At 29.0% G+C, this 17,967-nt stretch overlaps 1 protein-coding gene across 5 annotated transcripts in view; it reads right to left on the bottom strand.

Moving 5' to 3' along the window:
* LOC100162087 (gamma-aminobutyric acid type B receptor subunit 2) overlaps positions 1–17,967 on the bottom strand; it is a 304,964-nt gene that overhangs the window by 5,083 nt on the left and 281,914 nt on the right. For 4 of the 5 annotated variants that reach the window (XM_029489763.1, XM_029489761.1, XM_029489762.1 and 1 more), the window contains 10 exons: positions 12,214–12,454; positions 9,795–10,035; positions 9,172–9,294; positions 7,215–7,325; positions 6,894–7,118; positions 6,317–6,542; positions 6,107–6,218; positions 5,500–5,596; positions 4,384–4,648; positions 649–1,219 (listed from right to left, as the gene is read on the bottom strand). In XM_029489763.1, the coding sequence (XP_029345623.1) occupies positions 717–1,219; positions 4,384–4,648; positions 5,500–5,596; positions 6,107–6,218; positions 6,317–6,542; positions 6,894–7,118; positions 7,215–7,325; positions 9,172–9,294; positions 9,795–10,035; positions 12,214–12,454 (2,144 nt within the window). In that variant the 3' untranslated portion in view covers positions 649–716. The remainder of the gene's footprint in view (positions 1–648; positions 1,220–4,383; positions 4,649–5,499; positions 5,597–6,106; positions 6,219–6,316; positions 6,543–6,893; positions 7,119–7,214; positions 7,326–9,171; positions 9,295–9,794; positions 10,036–12,213; positions 12,455–17,967) is intronic. The other variant, XM_029489764.1, reaches the window with a different exon arrangement.

Here is a 17,967-nt window from a genome sequence, read left to right on the forward strand (position 1 = left end):
TTTTTTCTAACTAACTTGTAACTTTAACAAGTTAAATAAAAAAAGGAAAGTAACTTTTAACTTTAAACTTAACTTACATTTTTCCAAATAAACTTAACTTAACGAGTTAAAAAAAATAGTTAACTTGCCCAGCCTTGGTTAAATTATCCTACAGCAACTCGGCTAGTCAATAACAATTTTTATTTTTTTGAAAACTGATTTAGATACTATTTTATTGTTCAGATGACGTCAGTTGGGTCTATAAAACTATGCTTAAAATAATAAAACCGGCTCCGTAATGTATTCTTTAAACTAAAATTAACCCTGTTTGAATTCATCGGATAGTTTCTGAGATCACCCGTTACTAAAAAACTCATTTCACATTTATACTGCATAACTAGCTGATTTTTCACGGCGTTGTATTAAATGCAAGTGGATTTCCCCCCTCTTAAACTGTGTTAAAAACTGCACAGATTTTTAACACAGTTATTTGGGCTGTTTTGATAAAGACTTATTGCACACCTATAGTGATCTAGAGCGGAGAGAAACCAAAAATCCAAATTTAAGTCCATACGTTTGGTCATTTTTGAGAAATAGCGATAAGTGAGTGGTATTTGGCTTTCATATGACGTATAGATATATTTAGACTATATTATATTATTGGCCCACCTACGGCATCGTAGTCTTCAAATCCGTTTTGGCGGCTATGGCACTGGCAAAGACGAAACGCGCGCCAGTTAGAGGTACTCGACGATGTCGCACTTGACCGCGATGTTGGGACACGACGCGATCGACGCCCTGTTGTGGTGGTGCGGTGGATGCTGCTGTGTGTGAGCGTTGTGTTGGTGCCGGTGGTGCTGTGACGTTGACGACAACGAGTCGTGCGCTCGCCTCTCGGTCAAAAGCTTTTGGAATATCGGCAAAATGGCCACGTCAAGCAGCTCACCCTCCGACAATGTGTTCACCCGGGACATGCCAGCGCCGCCAAGCGTCGGCGGCAAACCTGGCGCGTTGGTCGGTGATCCTCCGCCCGTCGAGCCTCCAGACTCGCGCCTCCGGCCGTGGTACACGTTAGGCGTGCTGTGCATGTGCGGCGCCGATGGCCGCCTGAGCCCCGGGCCCCGGTTCCGGGTGGACGATGATGACGCGGCACTGCCTCCACCACCGCAAGATCCGCTCTTCTCGGACACAGAACGGTGCATGGAACTGGCCGTGGTCAGCGACGATGAACTGTCATCCTCTGACGAACAAAAAAAAAGACAGTTTTAAAAAAAAATGTTGATACAAATATTCAACAATGTGTGTATTGATCCCCTATTAACATGGTTGCACTCTTACTTAATTAACCGTCAAAAATTTACTAATATTCATGGTTGTTTGTCATAGGTACACTTATACTGTTATATCAAGGCTGTCATCCATTTTATCTTTTATTTTTATTAATGACATCTCATCTGTTCTTAAAAATAGTCAATTCTTGGTATTTGCCGATGACCTAAAATCATCTGTTCGAGTATCTTCTATCAATGCTTGTATAATTATATATAATTGACTTGAAATTTTGGTTAAATTGTGTCAATATTAAAGAAAGAGTTTAAACATAATATCTAAAAGTCGTTCGATGAGATTTTATAGAATACATAACCTAATAAAATTTAATTAATATAAATATCAATAATGATATTATACTTTATCTGCCATTATATTGTCACATGATTTAAGTTTTCGTGAACACGCATGAATCTACCATGAAGAAATCTTCAAAATAATTAGATATTATCAAACGTCACTCTTCCGAGTTTACAGACCCTAGATATCTTAAAGCACTTTAATAGACTCTAGTTTGGTTTATTTCAGATTATGGCCCACCTGGAGCTTACATAATAAATTAGAATGTAAGCCAATCAAAAGAGTCCAAAATCGTTTTCTTAAATTAAACCTAGCTTTTAAATTCTATTTTCTATTGGAACCTCACAAATATACGAGTCTATTGAATACATTTGTACTTGCTTACACTGGTTTTAATTGCTTACACGGGAATTGGTGAATATTATACCTATAATTTGTTCATTATCTCATCAATGGCCATATGAATTCTCAAATGTTCAATTTTTATAGCTAAGAATTGATAATTAAAACATGGTTTCTCAAAAGTATTTAATATTGTAATCAAAAAATCTAAAAATACACTGACACAGTTTTTTTTTTATAGTAATTTTAAGTTTGAATTATAGATTTTTAAACGAAGAATAACGATGTTCGTTATTTCATTGTAATACAAAAACATTATTCGTGGGGACTTAAACTTTGACGTGTATCATACATTTTACTATACATAATAACATTTTCAAAACATTTTTATTAAATTTAAGCTATTATTTATTTGTAACATGATTCATGAACCTATTCATATAGTTCAACCTTACGGTGATATTGATTCAATCGTTAACAAAAATTATATAATATGATATAAATATACACTATTACAATAATTAATATTTAATTATTATAATAAATGCAATGATTTTGCCAAAAAATAAATTAACTCGTACCGTAATACTAATAGTAAAATAAGTTACTTTAATAGCAATATCAAAAAAACGTAAATTATGATTTATGAAATATACTTGATATAGGCTTACAGACCATCCTCGCCCAGAATCGCTTTTTGTATACATCAACAAATCATTGAATTCAAAGTTAACACATCCATTACCATGAGTCATGACCCATTCCATACTGTACAGCAGAGCGGTACCCACTTGCCTACATTTTTCATATATTAGTAATATATTATATGAACTAAATTTTAGAACAAATTGCATCATGGGCCATAACATACCATACACATTGGTACTATTGGTTGTAAAAAAAAATTAAATAAATTGATATTGATAAAGGTACCTATTATCACTTATATAGTTATATTTTATTATGTAGATAATTATCTACAACCTTTAGAACTCCAATGCCTTTTTAATAAAACACTAATTATTAACAATCTCGTTTGAAAATTCACCACAATTTTTCACAAGGTATTTCAAGGTATTTAATTAATATATAATTATATGGGAAAGTTTATACTTTTACACAATATGTAGCGGAATTATTGCTCCGAGACAAATATGCGAAGTATAGTGTTTTGTTCTTATTCACTTTTGGTTTGTGGTTTGAATGATAAAATATGTAAATACTGAGACATTGAGTCAAATTAATAGTTTTTTTTTCATCTCACACAAAAATGTCATTCTTCCACAAAAAAAAAAAAATGACAAAAACCACATAACTAAAATAAAATAACGTAAAAAAAAAAAGTAATATAATTTAAACTTTTTTATTCTGGGTTCACCTCTAAATCGATTTTTCATCTCAAATAATATTTGAGTACTTATTAGCTTTATCAGAATTAAAGATAAAACAATATCAGTGTTCTGCGGCTAGTTTTATGCAGGATGAATAATATTATTTATCAAAATAGAAATTAAGGACTTAAATTTAATATTATGATTCTTAAGTTGAATTATAAAATATGGAAGAAATATTAAACTCAATGTTATTACAATCAACAAGACTCAGGCACGGATCCAGAGCAAAGATCTGGGGGGGGGGGGGCAACAATTTTTTTACAACACAAATACAATTATAATAAATTATTATACTTTATTCTTAATAAATAGTAGATATTACGTATAATAATATATTATATTATCAGACATATATTATGTGATTTGAAATATAGTAATATAGTAAGTTTTAGGATTTGTAGAATTATAAAAAAATATGTCTAAAATATGTCTGGGGGGGCCTGAGCCCCTAGCCCCCCCCTGCAACAAGTAACAGATCTGATACGAATGGTTTCGATTTTACTGTTCCGAGCAACTACGCCTATGAACATATTTTGTCCGCATTAATTTTGGTAAGAGATACCGATTTTTGGTATTTAACTTGAAATGTTTCAACAAAAAACAATTTAATTAGTTGAAATATTGTTGTTACAAACAAATTCACTATATGTGTAAAATACTGAAACAGATAATTTGGTGTTGTTTTCATTGGTTATGACTTATGACCTATACACAGACGGTCGGACACGGTAGTTGAGTACGCGAGTTTCCGATGGAAGACAAACCCGATATTCAATATTTCCTTTACTGCAAATGAAAACAAACTTTTGTTTGTGTCGGCGGAGCCGCTGAGGTGATTCACCATCTTATAACAGATGACCGTGGCTTGGACTTATATGCGATCTATCACTTACGCCTACAAACCCCTATGGCCTAATATGGGATAACAGGACTTTTGAATCGCCACTAGATAGTGAAAATCCTCGGGGTGTATGTCACGGTGCTCGTTATGGGAGCTGGGTGGGTCAATAAATCATAAAATTGTCGACGCCGCGGTTACCGTCGTCGGTCGGCGAATCCGCGTTATTGAGCAATCCTCTGGTGACGGGTGGCGGTGACCGGTTCGCGTGTCGTTGCGTTTGCGTCAGCCACAGCTCGTCCTGGTGCACGAACGTGGGTTGTTGGCACGTCCTCTTGGTCTGCGGCATCGATGGCCGCCTGTGCGCACAACTGGCCGCCGCCGTGTGGGACGCAGCGGCGGCCGACTGGTGTTGTGGCGTCGTTACACTACCACTGGCCCGTCTCTGATGGCCCGTGCCACACGACTGTGAAAAGGCACGAACAAATATATTACAATAACGTTAAACAAGTTTTCCCGTTGCTTGCCGCCTTTTCCATCATATTAACTATTTTTAGAAAGTCGAATCTACAAGATATTTACTTTCCACATTCCGCGTCATTTGAACGATATTTCCAAAAAATATTATATTATGTAGCCGTTCAAAAAAAAAATATCATTGTAGGTAGGTACCACAAAAAAATAAATCAAATTCTTGATACTATTATTATTTATTTTGGACATATTATATTTTAATCAAATAATTTCGGAATAAGAAAAGAATATTCTGAAAATATTTGTTTCATTTTATCATTTTATTAGCTGTACGCGGATGTCTCCTTGTGATTTTACCGAAGCGAATAAAATCCAGTTACACTTAACCGAGAAATTTTGTTATTATAATTAGGTAGTAGGTACATAGTATTACAAGTTAATATTAAATTGAAACAATTTTTAGAAAAAATGATTTCGACTTTGACTTAGTGAGATGTAATAATAATAATATAGTTTATTTGATGGATATGGAATTTTTGTAATAAACGGATGACTAGAGAGAAAAATACTTTTTATTATTCAAGTATTATTTAAAAACGCTTTCGTAATTTTCGGAAAGTTACATTATTTTTCATTTAGAGTAAAAATTCATTTTAATATTCCAGTCCTGACAATATTATAATATCTTAAAGAGACAATATAAATAATGTCAAAACAAAGTTAGCAAAAAACAAAACAAAACAAATAACCGTTTTTTTTTGTATGTAATATTTTTACATTTTTCTTTTAAAAAAGTGAACAATAAAAAGTTCTAGCTTTGAGCAAAATGTTATAAATACATACTCGTGTAGGAGACGGCGTGAAGCTCACAGGTTCGTCTGGGGGTTTGGCTGGTTCGATAGAAATGGATGGGATTCTGGTATGCCTTTGACACGTTTTTCTGAAATAAAAAATCACTAATTGTTGATATTGTTTGAAAAAAGCGTTATTTGCTTTCAAATTTTGAATGGAATTTAATATAAGTTTAGGCCTCACTATATTTTTTATTAAGTATTTAAAAATTAAAAAATCGAAAATTCAATGAAATAAAGAATCTATTGTCACTAACGGCCAACGGCTCACTTATTTTTCAAATCGTTCATACCCGTAGTTGTTCTAATAACAAGTAATTATGTCCTCGTTATTATTTTATAATAATAATAATTTAAACAACATATCACCTAATTAAATTGTTGAATGAGGATAGAAAATAAATAATCCATTTATAGTTAATACTTTCTAAAATAATAAAAGTATAAAAAATAGTACCTAAGTTATGTTATATCACGAATCAAAAAAAAAATTTCATACAGGTGTAACTAAACGTTGCATTATACTTACCATTTTTCAGGCAAAGTTATTTTTTTGGGTGATTAGGTGAAAGCGTTAAATATTTAAAAAAAAAAATTACTTTTCTGGAGAAAACTTTTCGGGCACTGCAAGTACTTCTATAACACCATTTGAATCTTCTTCTTGTATAACATCGACTTTAGTCTGTTTCTCTTCGGCTATTTTTTTCAGTTCTGTAATTATATTTACATAGAAATCAATCATAATTCGACAAAGTCATATTTATGTCAAAATAAAGTCCAATAGTAATTTATAATAATCTTAAACTAACTGATTTCTGATAACTTGAGAGCCCGGAACGTATCTATCTTTAATACCATCGCATCGATTTCTCGATCCACGTCCAGTATTTGTTGTCTGTATTGTTGATTTTTATTTTTTTGTGCTCGAATTTGTTCTTCCGTGTCGCAGACATCCTTGTAAGTCTTAGACATTGGCCTTAAAGTAGCTCGTATTCGTTTATCTACTCCTTGTGGATTCCTTTTTAACTCTACAATCTGTATAAAAATAATAATTTTAGAAAGAGTATTTCTGAATAGAACTTTATAATTTTAGGTACCTATATGGCATATTAAGTAATTCAAATTATTTTAATTTAATTTCAGAGAATCCGATAAATTGATAAATTGAAATACGTTTTTTTTTTTACATTCGCAAGACGATTATAAAACATAAAATTATAGAAATACCATGCCGTTTCTATCGTTTCTAATTATTTAAAACTAGATTTTTAATGTGATAATCTACAGCGTAGTACCTATACATGTACATTGTACAATACATACATACAATGGAAATAGGAACGGTAATGGTTACAGTGACATTCTCGTAATATGTCTGGTACTCACTTTCGGTATGAACACCAGGAAAAGCGTGGCAGTGGAACAAAACAATATAAACACTGATATGATGATGAAAGACGCGTCCTGTTGGTCGCTCAGGACGAAAGAAATTGCCGCGCCGGCGACGCACATCAATACCACGTTATACACGCTCATACCCACGTACTTCGAGTCGTTTAACGCGGGTATACTCACGTGTCGGGTTTCCCAAGCTAGAAAAGCTCCAAAGACCTAAAACGCGCGCACACAAAAAATGTACCACGGTAAGTTTTATACTTTTCGCCGTCTCTCGCCTACGGTAAAAAAAGAAAAAAAACGTTTACGTACCATTAGTGAACCCTTGTAGACGTATATGATGGCAAGAAATACGGTCATGTGATCGCTCTGACAGTACTCGTTACACGGGATGATCACAATGTCGTCACTGTGCGGGTGCGGCTGTAGAGAACACAACGTTTGAATGTATAAAATATTATGTAACAATAAAATAACGGTGATAGACACCCGAGTAAATATTTCAATAATGCCTGTTATTATCATCATCATTATTATTATTTTACACTTTTTCAGCCGAGTTAAATAGTTTAAATGAGAAAAAAAAAAGGTAAAATACATAAAACATATGTTTTTATATAATAATAATAGCGTGATACACACGTTCGGTCCTTGGTTTATAAATTATATTTAACTACCATATAGTTGGGTCATATATGTTTGAGCCACCTCAACCACACAAGAAAAATAATAATTATATTAGTTTATGAATTACAATTCGCAATCATCATTTCATTCAAAGTATAAATTGTAGCTGTAAAATAAATTAATACCATCTTAAATATTTACATTGTATGGAAAAAAAAAGAAAGATATATCACGAATTATTATAATAACATTATTTGTATACACTTATTAATGGCCACCCAGGTTATTCCCCATGGTACTTTTTGTGTTTTCGTGACCTCTGAATAATCGGATCAAGCGTGAACACGAAAGACCATGAGTTTTGCTAAAGTTACCCTGTGAAAATGTTTTTTGGATCGTTTGCGACACCACACCCATTATATATTATTCTGGAGACTACACAACCCGAGGTTAACAACAAAGTACAAACACGTACCCACCATGGCAGAACTAACCAAGTGTGCTTTTAATTTTAAAACAGTACAAAGGATTCATTTACAACCCTTTTTTTCTTGTTCCTCGTTGTTTTAAAAAAATATATTTATGTAATTATTTTTATTTTTTCATCAACCGCTGTTTTAAATATTTTACAATGTCGTTTTTGGTGGTTGTTATTTTTTTTCTAGGAGCAATTTTTTTTTAAACTTATGTAATTAAATAAATATTCTTTTGACTAAAATTATAATCCACATTCACACATTATTCATAAATTCAAAGGTAATTCTAAGATATTTTTAAAAACTATTTGATAATAATATCTTTCTTTTTTTGAAAAATCTTTATGAAACCAGACTAAAAAAATAGTTAAACTATTGACTTAAAAAGGTTGTTCAATTTATTGTGAGAAATTGTATTTTAAATCTAAAGACTCTAAGTATACTACGAAAAATAATTGTATGTTTCTTTAAGTTGATATATTAGGTTAACGTAAAGATTATTTCATCTACGTTATTAAAGATATAAAATGATGGCTGATGAGTTATACTTATTTTAATATTATTTAAAATTTAGTATTTTTAAATAAGTTTTGTTTACGATATAAATAGAGATTGTTTATTAAACGCATAGTAATAAAAAAACAAAAAAAAACAGCAATTTGAATAATATTGAAATTGTAATTATTATGTACCTAATTTATTGATGGTTTCCAAACACAATTTAATTTGCTCTTCTCTTTGTCTATAATTTGAATTTTATATTAATATACTAGAACTGATTACTAGAACATGTAATTAACTTTATGTATCTATGCGGCTATGCCATGTTAATTTTATCTACGCACCCTCATAAATACATCTAACTTCGTTTGTAATTTAATGGTCAGTTTAAAATATTTGAATAGAAATTAAACTTTTAAGTCTAAAATATCTGAATATGTCAAGTAGTTAGATAATATACTGATGTTTAAACACTAAACTGTTACGTACATAAATGTAAAATTTACGTTTATGTAGGTATTATTATGGTTAGCGTGAAAGATATTCGTAGGTAGTTTTAAGGCTCGGGATTATGAAGGAAAACAGTACCTAGGTTATGTCATTGTAGGTATATATGAGGTTGATATATTTTAATATTCGCTGCCATGCTTCAAGTTTTTACTCACGTATGATTCCATTTGTTTAGTTTCCCTGTAAAACGGATCTGAAAACTGCCACGTGAACATTATTCCCAAGTCGATGCATAACAATATGCCAACCATGAGGAAAAGCTGTGTGTCTTTTACGATCTGTAACGTTACAAATAATTCGTGTTGGTTTAGTACCTAAATAACTTGAAACACGTGTTTTTGATATAAAAAATAATAAAATATATACATATTTATTTATTCTATGTCTACATAATATGTATTAAAAAATTAAAGATGTTGGTGTTTGATTTATTTTTATTGTGCCTTTAGAACGTAAAGTACTTTATAAAAGTTTGGCGTTGCTGAGAATATATTTCTAAAATTACTGTATCGTTTTGAATAACTATTGAGATCTGTGGCAAGTAAACAAAAAAAAAAGAATAAATAGAATCAAGCGAGAATTGTTTTTTTTCCACATCGATTTGTTCAGCACACAATATTATATATTATGTATAATTTTATAATATTTTATACAATTTATAAAATACCTAGACACTTCCTACTATTTTAATGCGGAAGTCAAATCGCCCGACCCGTTATTATTTTTTAAATGAGATTTTTTTTTTTTTAGTTCCAACAAACAGTTTTTCCAAGCTCGCCTTTTTGTTGATGGTGATGTCCGTAAAAATGGAGTGCACCCTCCAGGTTTTCGAGAACATCGCACCGAATGCCAATGAAAACCCGGCCATCAGCAACCACGCCCGCGCCGCACATATGTACGGAAACATGTTTATGCTGGTCATCTGGCTGTTGAGACCCAGAAATATGACACTGCTGTACGTCAACATAGCTCCGATGATTATTAAATTGTTCAAGTGGGGGCTGGACATTTTTATGTACCTGAAACGTGCGAAAAGCGTGTTGTAGCTGTTAATATTTTGCATTACGCATAATAATACTCATAAACATAATATTATAATAATGTACATAAATATTAATTATCGTTTCTATATATTTTGAATTATAAAGGTACTATTGTTATACTGGTGGTAATTGACACACTCGCGATTTATCCAATAATTATAATTTCCACGCGTACCTACACAGTTCATGTTGGTCCTTTTATCCGTACAAACATCAACAAACACAGGTTGACAGAAATTTAAAAAAACAAAATTACATTAAACATTTTGTATAGGTATTTACACAATGGAAATGTGTATAAAAATTAAAGTCGCTTTTCAAGTTATTTTCATAACGAGCCATACATATTTTATTAAAAATGTTATGACGTTTAAACGATAGCTTTTTTTCAGTTTTTTCCCTGGAATATAATATTATAAAGGTACCGTCTAATAAAATACCTACCTCAATGAATATGAGTTCGTAACGTTTGTTTCAAAATATATTATAAACGTATGAATAAAAAAAGTAGTGTCATATCATCTGTATGAAGTATGATGTTCCTTTACACAAAAAGAATAAAAATAATAAATTTAATAAATAAAACTAAAAAAGGGACTATTATTTTAGTATAGATCTATATGCAGTTTAATTGCTGTCGTTCCCCATTGAAAGGATCACTGTGTGGTTTGAAGCAATTGTTTCCTTTGTTATCACCTACGTGGTTATGCATAAGTACGTTATAAAACATTAACAGAATACTCAATTGCAGCATAATTGTTTCAAAACTATAAAATTAATATTAGTTATATCAATTTATAATTAACTGGCTTGAAATAATAAAATTAATTTGGATTACAGACATTGCAGTGCAAAAATTAAAAATATTCAAAATACACTGCACGCGCAATTAGGAAATATCAGGATTTAAAGAAGAGAGCAGGTACCACGTCTTTTTTAAAATAAAATAGATTATGGAAAGAATGAATTATAAAATAATCATTCTTAAGTTCTACTTAGTAAACAATATTAGTATAGTAATAGTATGACAATCGTTACAAGTGTACCAAGAAAATTAAATTAATTATATTAAAATGCATCAATACACGATTTCGTATTTAATATTTATAAATTAATAATGTAAAGATATTTTTTTTATATTATGTGGTATATAAACAATTAATTTAGAATGTATAATTATATTATATTGTAATAGTTAAATATTCATTAATATTTGGTAAATAAATATAAGTATAATATAATATTTTATTTTTAAAATAGTAAAGTCTAAAGTCAGATTGTCTAAAATAGTAAGGTCTGTGGACTGTTTATTTATTTGTGGACAAATTATTAATTTAATTTTATACACTATAATTAAAGGACTTGCGTTGATAAATATATGAACATAATAATCAACGAACAAGCTTAAAAAGGTGGTGGAGCCGGGACCTACTAATTTAATGACCAACATATTGTAACATTGCAATTGTATAAATAATCATTCTAACAATTTAATTTTTTTAATTTAGTCTAACCTATATTATTACTCTTAACGACTGTCAAAGTTCCTTAAATCCGTTACGCAAGTCATATAACGACTGTCATCACTTACACTTCTTCGCATAATCTTGTAATATGTAACAGCTTGTGGATTATATTATGAACTAAAAAAAATTAATTTTATACATGCAAAATTTAATTTTCAATGAATATTTACATTAATTATTATACTTGCTAAGTATTTAAAAAAAATTATATAATGGCTTTCGTAAATGAATTTTTTTAGTGCTTCTTTGATATTGTTCGGATCTTAAAACATTTTACGTGCGTCATTCGTTTTATTTTATTATATTTTGTTCACTAATAACATTGACATTTGCATAATTTTAAATAAATTATTTAATTCAACACAAAGGGTTTAAAAATAATACCTAATTACTTATTTTAAGTCCCAAATATATTTATGTTATTAAAATAATTGAATTAAAATTATATGTACAGTACCTGTGTATTCGTTAAATATTTGACATTTGGTATAACTTTTATACACATAATTTTTCCATTTTTTAATGGCCGTAGGTTAAATTAATTTATACCGAGTAAGTTAATTGTGGCGTACGGTTTATTCGTGAAGTTTTATTTATAATTTATATAGAGGCCGTAGACACCACTTACTTTTGATCTCTGTACCGTATGTTGACAATGAGAAACGCAGTGGCAATGACGATACCAACGACCGCGGCAACGGCAAGTCCTATGTAAACGCCTACGTTAACATGAGAGTCTTCGTAAATAGTAAGAGTCCGATCTTTAGGCGGTCCTTTGCCACCGGCTCTCCACTTCACTTCTTCGCCGACACTCAAGTCTAGTGTGCCCGTCACTCCGTTATACTCTCCAATCTTCACTTCTTTGTCCCCTAAAGTAAAGTAAAATTTCTTTTTATAGAAATATATAATAATATAAGGAATACACGGCTTGTGTGGCAAAACAACAACACTGCAGTGTAAACGACGTGTTATACGTGTTTTTAAATGAATGACGATAATATTTTATTGTTGAAAGATTATTGGTATAGTGATTTATTACAACAATTCAGGTATTATTTATGTATAAAAAACCACCAATCTATGAAAAAAAGTGTAAAGTTAATTTTTTAGATTTGTACAACGTTTGACATAAATAAATATAATATATTTTCATCGAAAATGTTTATTTTATTTCAGGGACATCAGGGTATATAAATGAATAATACCTATATATTTGCAGCGAATAAGGTTATACCTTTGATCCAAAAAAATTCACGATGGCCAATCTAGTTTTATGTTCTATAAATAGTATAATATTGATATAATATAATGTGTGGTTATAATAGGTACACAAATATAGAATATAGAAATGTATAATCTTCCATATACCTACCAAATACTCAAGTAATTTTAATTATAGAGGTATTTCTTGGTTCATACTGTTTCAACCAAAATCAACTCCCACCTCCCCCCATGTTTACTAATTTAAAGCAAAATATGATATTCATCATGAATATTTTACAATAAATAGGTAGTGAAAATGTAATTTTGCCTCTACGTAGGTACCTAGCAGTTAATCGCATGGCTTAAGGAGCGCAAAATGGGAATTGTTATATTGAAAATTCAGATCGCTGGTGAAATAAATAAATATTTAATGATGCATCATTAAAAAAATTGTAGGTAATAATTTTTTTAGGTTTTGAGTGGAGAGAGGAAGATAGTGTTTATTTTTAATTTTTTTTTATCCTGTACCTTTATCCTGTATACAAAATTTCTACCAGAAGGAGTGCTTCGATTTCAGCATATAGTATCTTATCATTTAGAAAATTAGAGAAATATGGTACTTTAAAGAGTTAATTTTTTTGATTTTCTCAATATTTATTTAATGCCACTGGAAATTGAAAATACCATCGACAAATTATGAAACACCCTCTAAAAACGGGATTTTAATTTCTAACGCTTTGTCTATCACCATAGAAACGAATAAAAAATAATAATATTATAATAATAATTCAATTTACAGGCTATAATAAATAATAACAATATAAAATATCGAGACTGACAAACCGTCTCCGCTCAAAATCGTTTTTCTTATACAATGAGATATTATTATATTATATATTATATTATTGAATTCAAGTTTAATACAATCCATTATACATTGATCCACTTGTAATCTAGGTACTGTATAGCAGAGCGACATCCACGCTTACCCGCTTTTCATTGAAATTGGTGCAAGCAATAATATTACTTTATAATTTTACTACCAAACCTTAAATATAAGCGATAATTAATTATTACTAATACTACTTAAAATTTACTGTTGATCGAAAAAAACACGTTAGTTCATTAAATGTTCCACTTAAAATTTGATATAAAACTATAAGATTTGAATGTTTGATATTTTGAATTTACAACGATTATAATAGGTAGGTAGCCAAAAATTAAAACCAGTTATCAATAATGCTTAATGGTTTTGGATGTATTACAAATATTTACATAGACGTATTTAACTGTTTAAAGATTTACTTGAAGAGTTGTAAAAGTATAAGTTTATTTTTAAATAAATAAAAAATTAATTTATTCTACATTTTTTGAATACTATGACTAATAATGGATTTTTAATGAATGATGAATTATATAGAGTGTAGAAAAATTCAAATAATTTAAAAACCATATAGTTTTTTTTTTCCTCAGAATTTATAATTAAGTAAGTATAGGTACTCTAAAGAAAATCTCGAAGTATCATTTTGAAATTTAATAATTAACGTAAGATTTTTCTTTTAAAAATGGTATAAAAATGTTAGCTGGACATATATAGTTAAAATATTAATTTTTTATTCTCATTCAAGTTTTTTTTTGAAAAGAAAATATAAGCTAGGACAAAAAGAAAAAGATGCCAAGAATTGGATTCTTTATAATGGTTCATCAAAGAAGGCTATTGTACATAATTTGAATTGAGTAATTTTACTACAAAAATATCTTTAATGTTAGGTATAATATAGGTACTATTTTAACTACAAAGAACTCAAAATAAAAAGATAAATATTTTAATAATCACGTATTTATGATAACTTAAAATGTTATATCTTGATATTCAAACCTAAAATGTTATTTTACAACTTTATATCGAAGTTTAAGTTCTAAGACAAATATTTACTAATGGAAGCTAAGTTTACTTGATATAATATTAAATTTTGTTATTATTAACATTTTTCTTCATGTGTCAACATAAATAAATTTACTTAAGAAGATGCTGCGGCAAAATGTTGTATAGTTTCCATATTCTCACTATTGAGAATTTTTACTTACATTTTGTTAAGAAAATTTATCATAAGATATAAAGAGGGTACCTAATCTGTTTTGTATGTTTGTTATTATAGAGTACAGACCATGTAAATGTTATAGATTATTTAATAATATTGTTTAAATAACTTCTAAGTGCCTTAAACATATTAAAAATATCACTGTATTCTTTAAAATACTAAAATATGTAAAGAAGAATATGCAGATATGCATAAAATGATAAATTCAAAACACAAATTAAACTATTCAAATTATATATCGACGTTTAATTCAGAACATTCTCTAGTAATATTTAGACAATGGTATGTTGTGTAATTATATATTAGGTATATTATAAATTATATATTTTTAGTAGGTATTCAATTTACAATTTTACAAAAATATGAAAGCTGACAACAATGGTATACAATATTGCATTTTATGATATTTAAATACAAATGTTTGTTTTTTGTTCAGAAAATATAATTAAATCCAGACTTAAATAATAATCGTGTTTACTTACTTTTTCCTCTACAACAGAATTTTAGAATATTGTAATCTTGTTGTCTTTAGAATTTTGTAATTTTAGAAACTTTAGATATAATGTCTTGAATAAAGTCAGTAGATTCACTTATTCTGGTTGTATAAATTAATAATTTTACAATAACAATTTAAATCATAAAAAAAAATATAATATTACAATGTTTATACTTTTCAAATATTGTACATATTGCACCTCATTCCGAATAATATTTTGGTACAAATAAATTATGGTTGAGTTAACTATGATTCATAATAATGAAAAGAGCCAAGTCGCCCACAAAATATTAAAACCAGATCCAAAGCAGGTCCTAAGTCAACGAAGAATTGACGGAAGAATAAAAATATAATTTTGCAGTATGTCACGTATTATACAATCTTGAACTTTTGTCATATCAATTTCAAATTATTTCTATGGTGTCCATTACATTAAATGTTAAATTCGAAATCATCGAGATGTGGGTTTCATGTCAATTATTATCAGCGCAATAACCTAATAGCATGACACTGTCCTAAATGATTAGCTGTATATCGAAAAAAAATTGTTGATCACTATAGTATAGTTTTATCATTGAGTATAATATACACTAAACAATACAATATATAATAATATAATACACTAATATAATAATATATAACATATTATACTCATTAGTTGTATGAATAATAAGTAAGTTTATCAGTATTTTATTAGCGTATATTAATTATTTACCTAGTAACAATTTTATGTTTGTTTACTATTTTTTAATCGATATGCAACATAAATATTTTATATACTACCTACAATATGAGTACATGTCTAAAGAGTTATATATAAGTAAAATAAAATTGTTAATTTTTATATTAATATCAGATAGAGTGATTGATACTTATGTATTAATAAATGGGGGTTTTTACAGAACACACTTCTTGGAGTGTTAAAAAATTAATACAGTTCAATAGGACAAATAGATTTAGTTTTATAGAGTTAAATTTTCAAAAACCCAGATTTTAATTACTTTGAAATCTAAAAAAAAGCATACAACCCATATTACAAAAGTATAACCCACCAACTCTTATATCTATATTTTCAATTTTTTTATATCATATTATAAGCCATTTACATTTTTAATAAGGTATATTTATAGTGTTACTGTGGAAACTAGGTCTATTTGTTACTGTCTTATAATATACTGTTGTGTTTGGGAACCTTATAAGACTTTTTAAATATTCTAAGAATATATATTTTTCTATTAGTTAACGTTTAAACTTTTAAAGTTTACAATGGTGTACCACACAATTTTCGAGGTATTTATTGCCGTTGCACTCCACTATCATCCTATCATCTTTACTTAAACATTTAATTTTCATAGTTCAGAACAAAATTAATATTCAGTTTAGATTATTAAATCATAAACATTTCATGTTGCTATTTAAAAATCGAAACTTCGAAGTTTTTTTATCAAAAAATACATGGGTAAAAAATATAGAACGAAAATAAAATATTTACCTATTACCTATGTATATTATAATTTTCAGATTTTTTGTTTATTTATATAGATTTCATCTCAAGTTAATAGCCTCAATAGACTACTGGACCTTTTTTTAAAAAAAGTCATATCAATACATTACTTGAAACTTGGAGGGTGTTTATAGCTTATTTATTTAACTCCTATAGGTAAAGGGTAGCTCAAATGTAATTTTTTTTGGCGAAATTGTTTATATTTATGTATGTATGTATGTATGTATGTATGTATGTATGTATGTATGTATGTATGTATGTATGTATGTATGTATGTATGTATATTGTATGTATGTAAATAGATACGAAGATGGAGACACTGAGATAAAGTGACATTTAATGTTTCCGACGTTCTATGTATAGTTTGTTAGCTAACAGAGATTGAGCAGGTTCACTGTCACGTGAGAAATATGAATTAAAGGGTAGAGTTGAGTAATATAATAACCGAGATTAAAGGCCTTAGCATAGGGTAAGCAGTTACACTACTGTTTTAATGGATATGATGTTTTTCCACTGTGCACGGTTGCATTAAATGTCCATTAATATACACTGACCCCTAAACTCTTCAATATCAGACAATAATTTGAACTGATTAAACATTTAATTAGTCGAAAGTACTAAGAATGTTTGTATTTTAACAATAGGTACTAAACAATTTGGAATCCAAATAAAATAAAAATCACTATATTTACCATAGACATATTAGTAAATATATTATTAATATATCTGCGATATTTGCCGATGATTGTGTTAATCAATAAATTGTAAAGTAATTTACCTAACTAAAAGAATATTTACATTTGGCATTAAAAAGGTAATTATAAATAATAAATCACCCTTAGAGAAATGCAAGGTGTTTTTTATAAGTCACGTGATTTATATTGTTTTCAATTGTGTTCAAAAGGTTTTGAACCAATATCTGAAATCTGAATACCGGAAAAAGTATGAAATCAGTCCAGGCTCTAGTGTTAATATCACTACCGTACAGTACAATTTGTACTTAGACACTTAGCCTACAGTTTAATTAAAAACTGAATAAAAACTATTTATCTCGAACATTTACTGCCAAAATATCAA

Source organism: Acyrthosiphon pisum, chromosome A2 (assembly GCF_005508785.2).
Source record: "Acyrthosiphon pisum isolate AL4f chromosome A2, pea_aphid_22Mar2018_4r6ur, whole genome shotgun sequence".
Classification (NCBI taxonomy): domain Eukaryota; kingdom Metazoa; phylum Arthropoda; class Insecta; order Hemiptera; family Aphididae; genus Acyrthosiphon; species Acyrthosiphon pisum.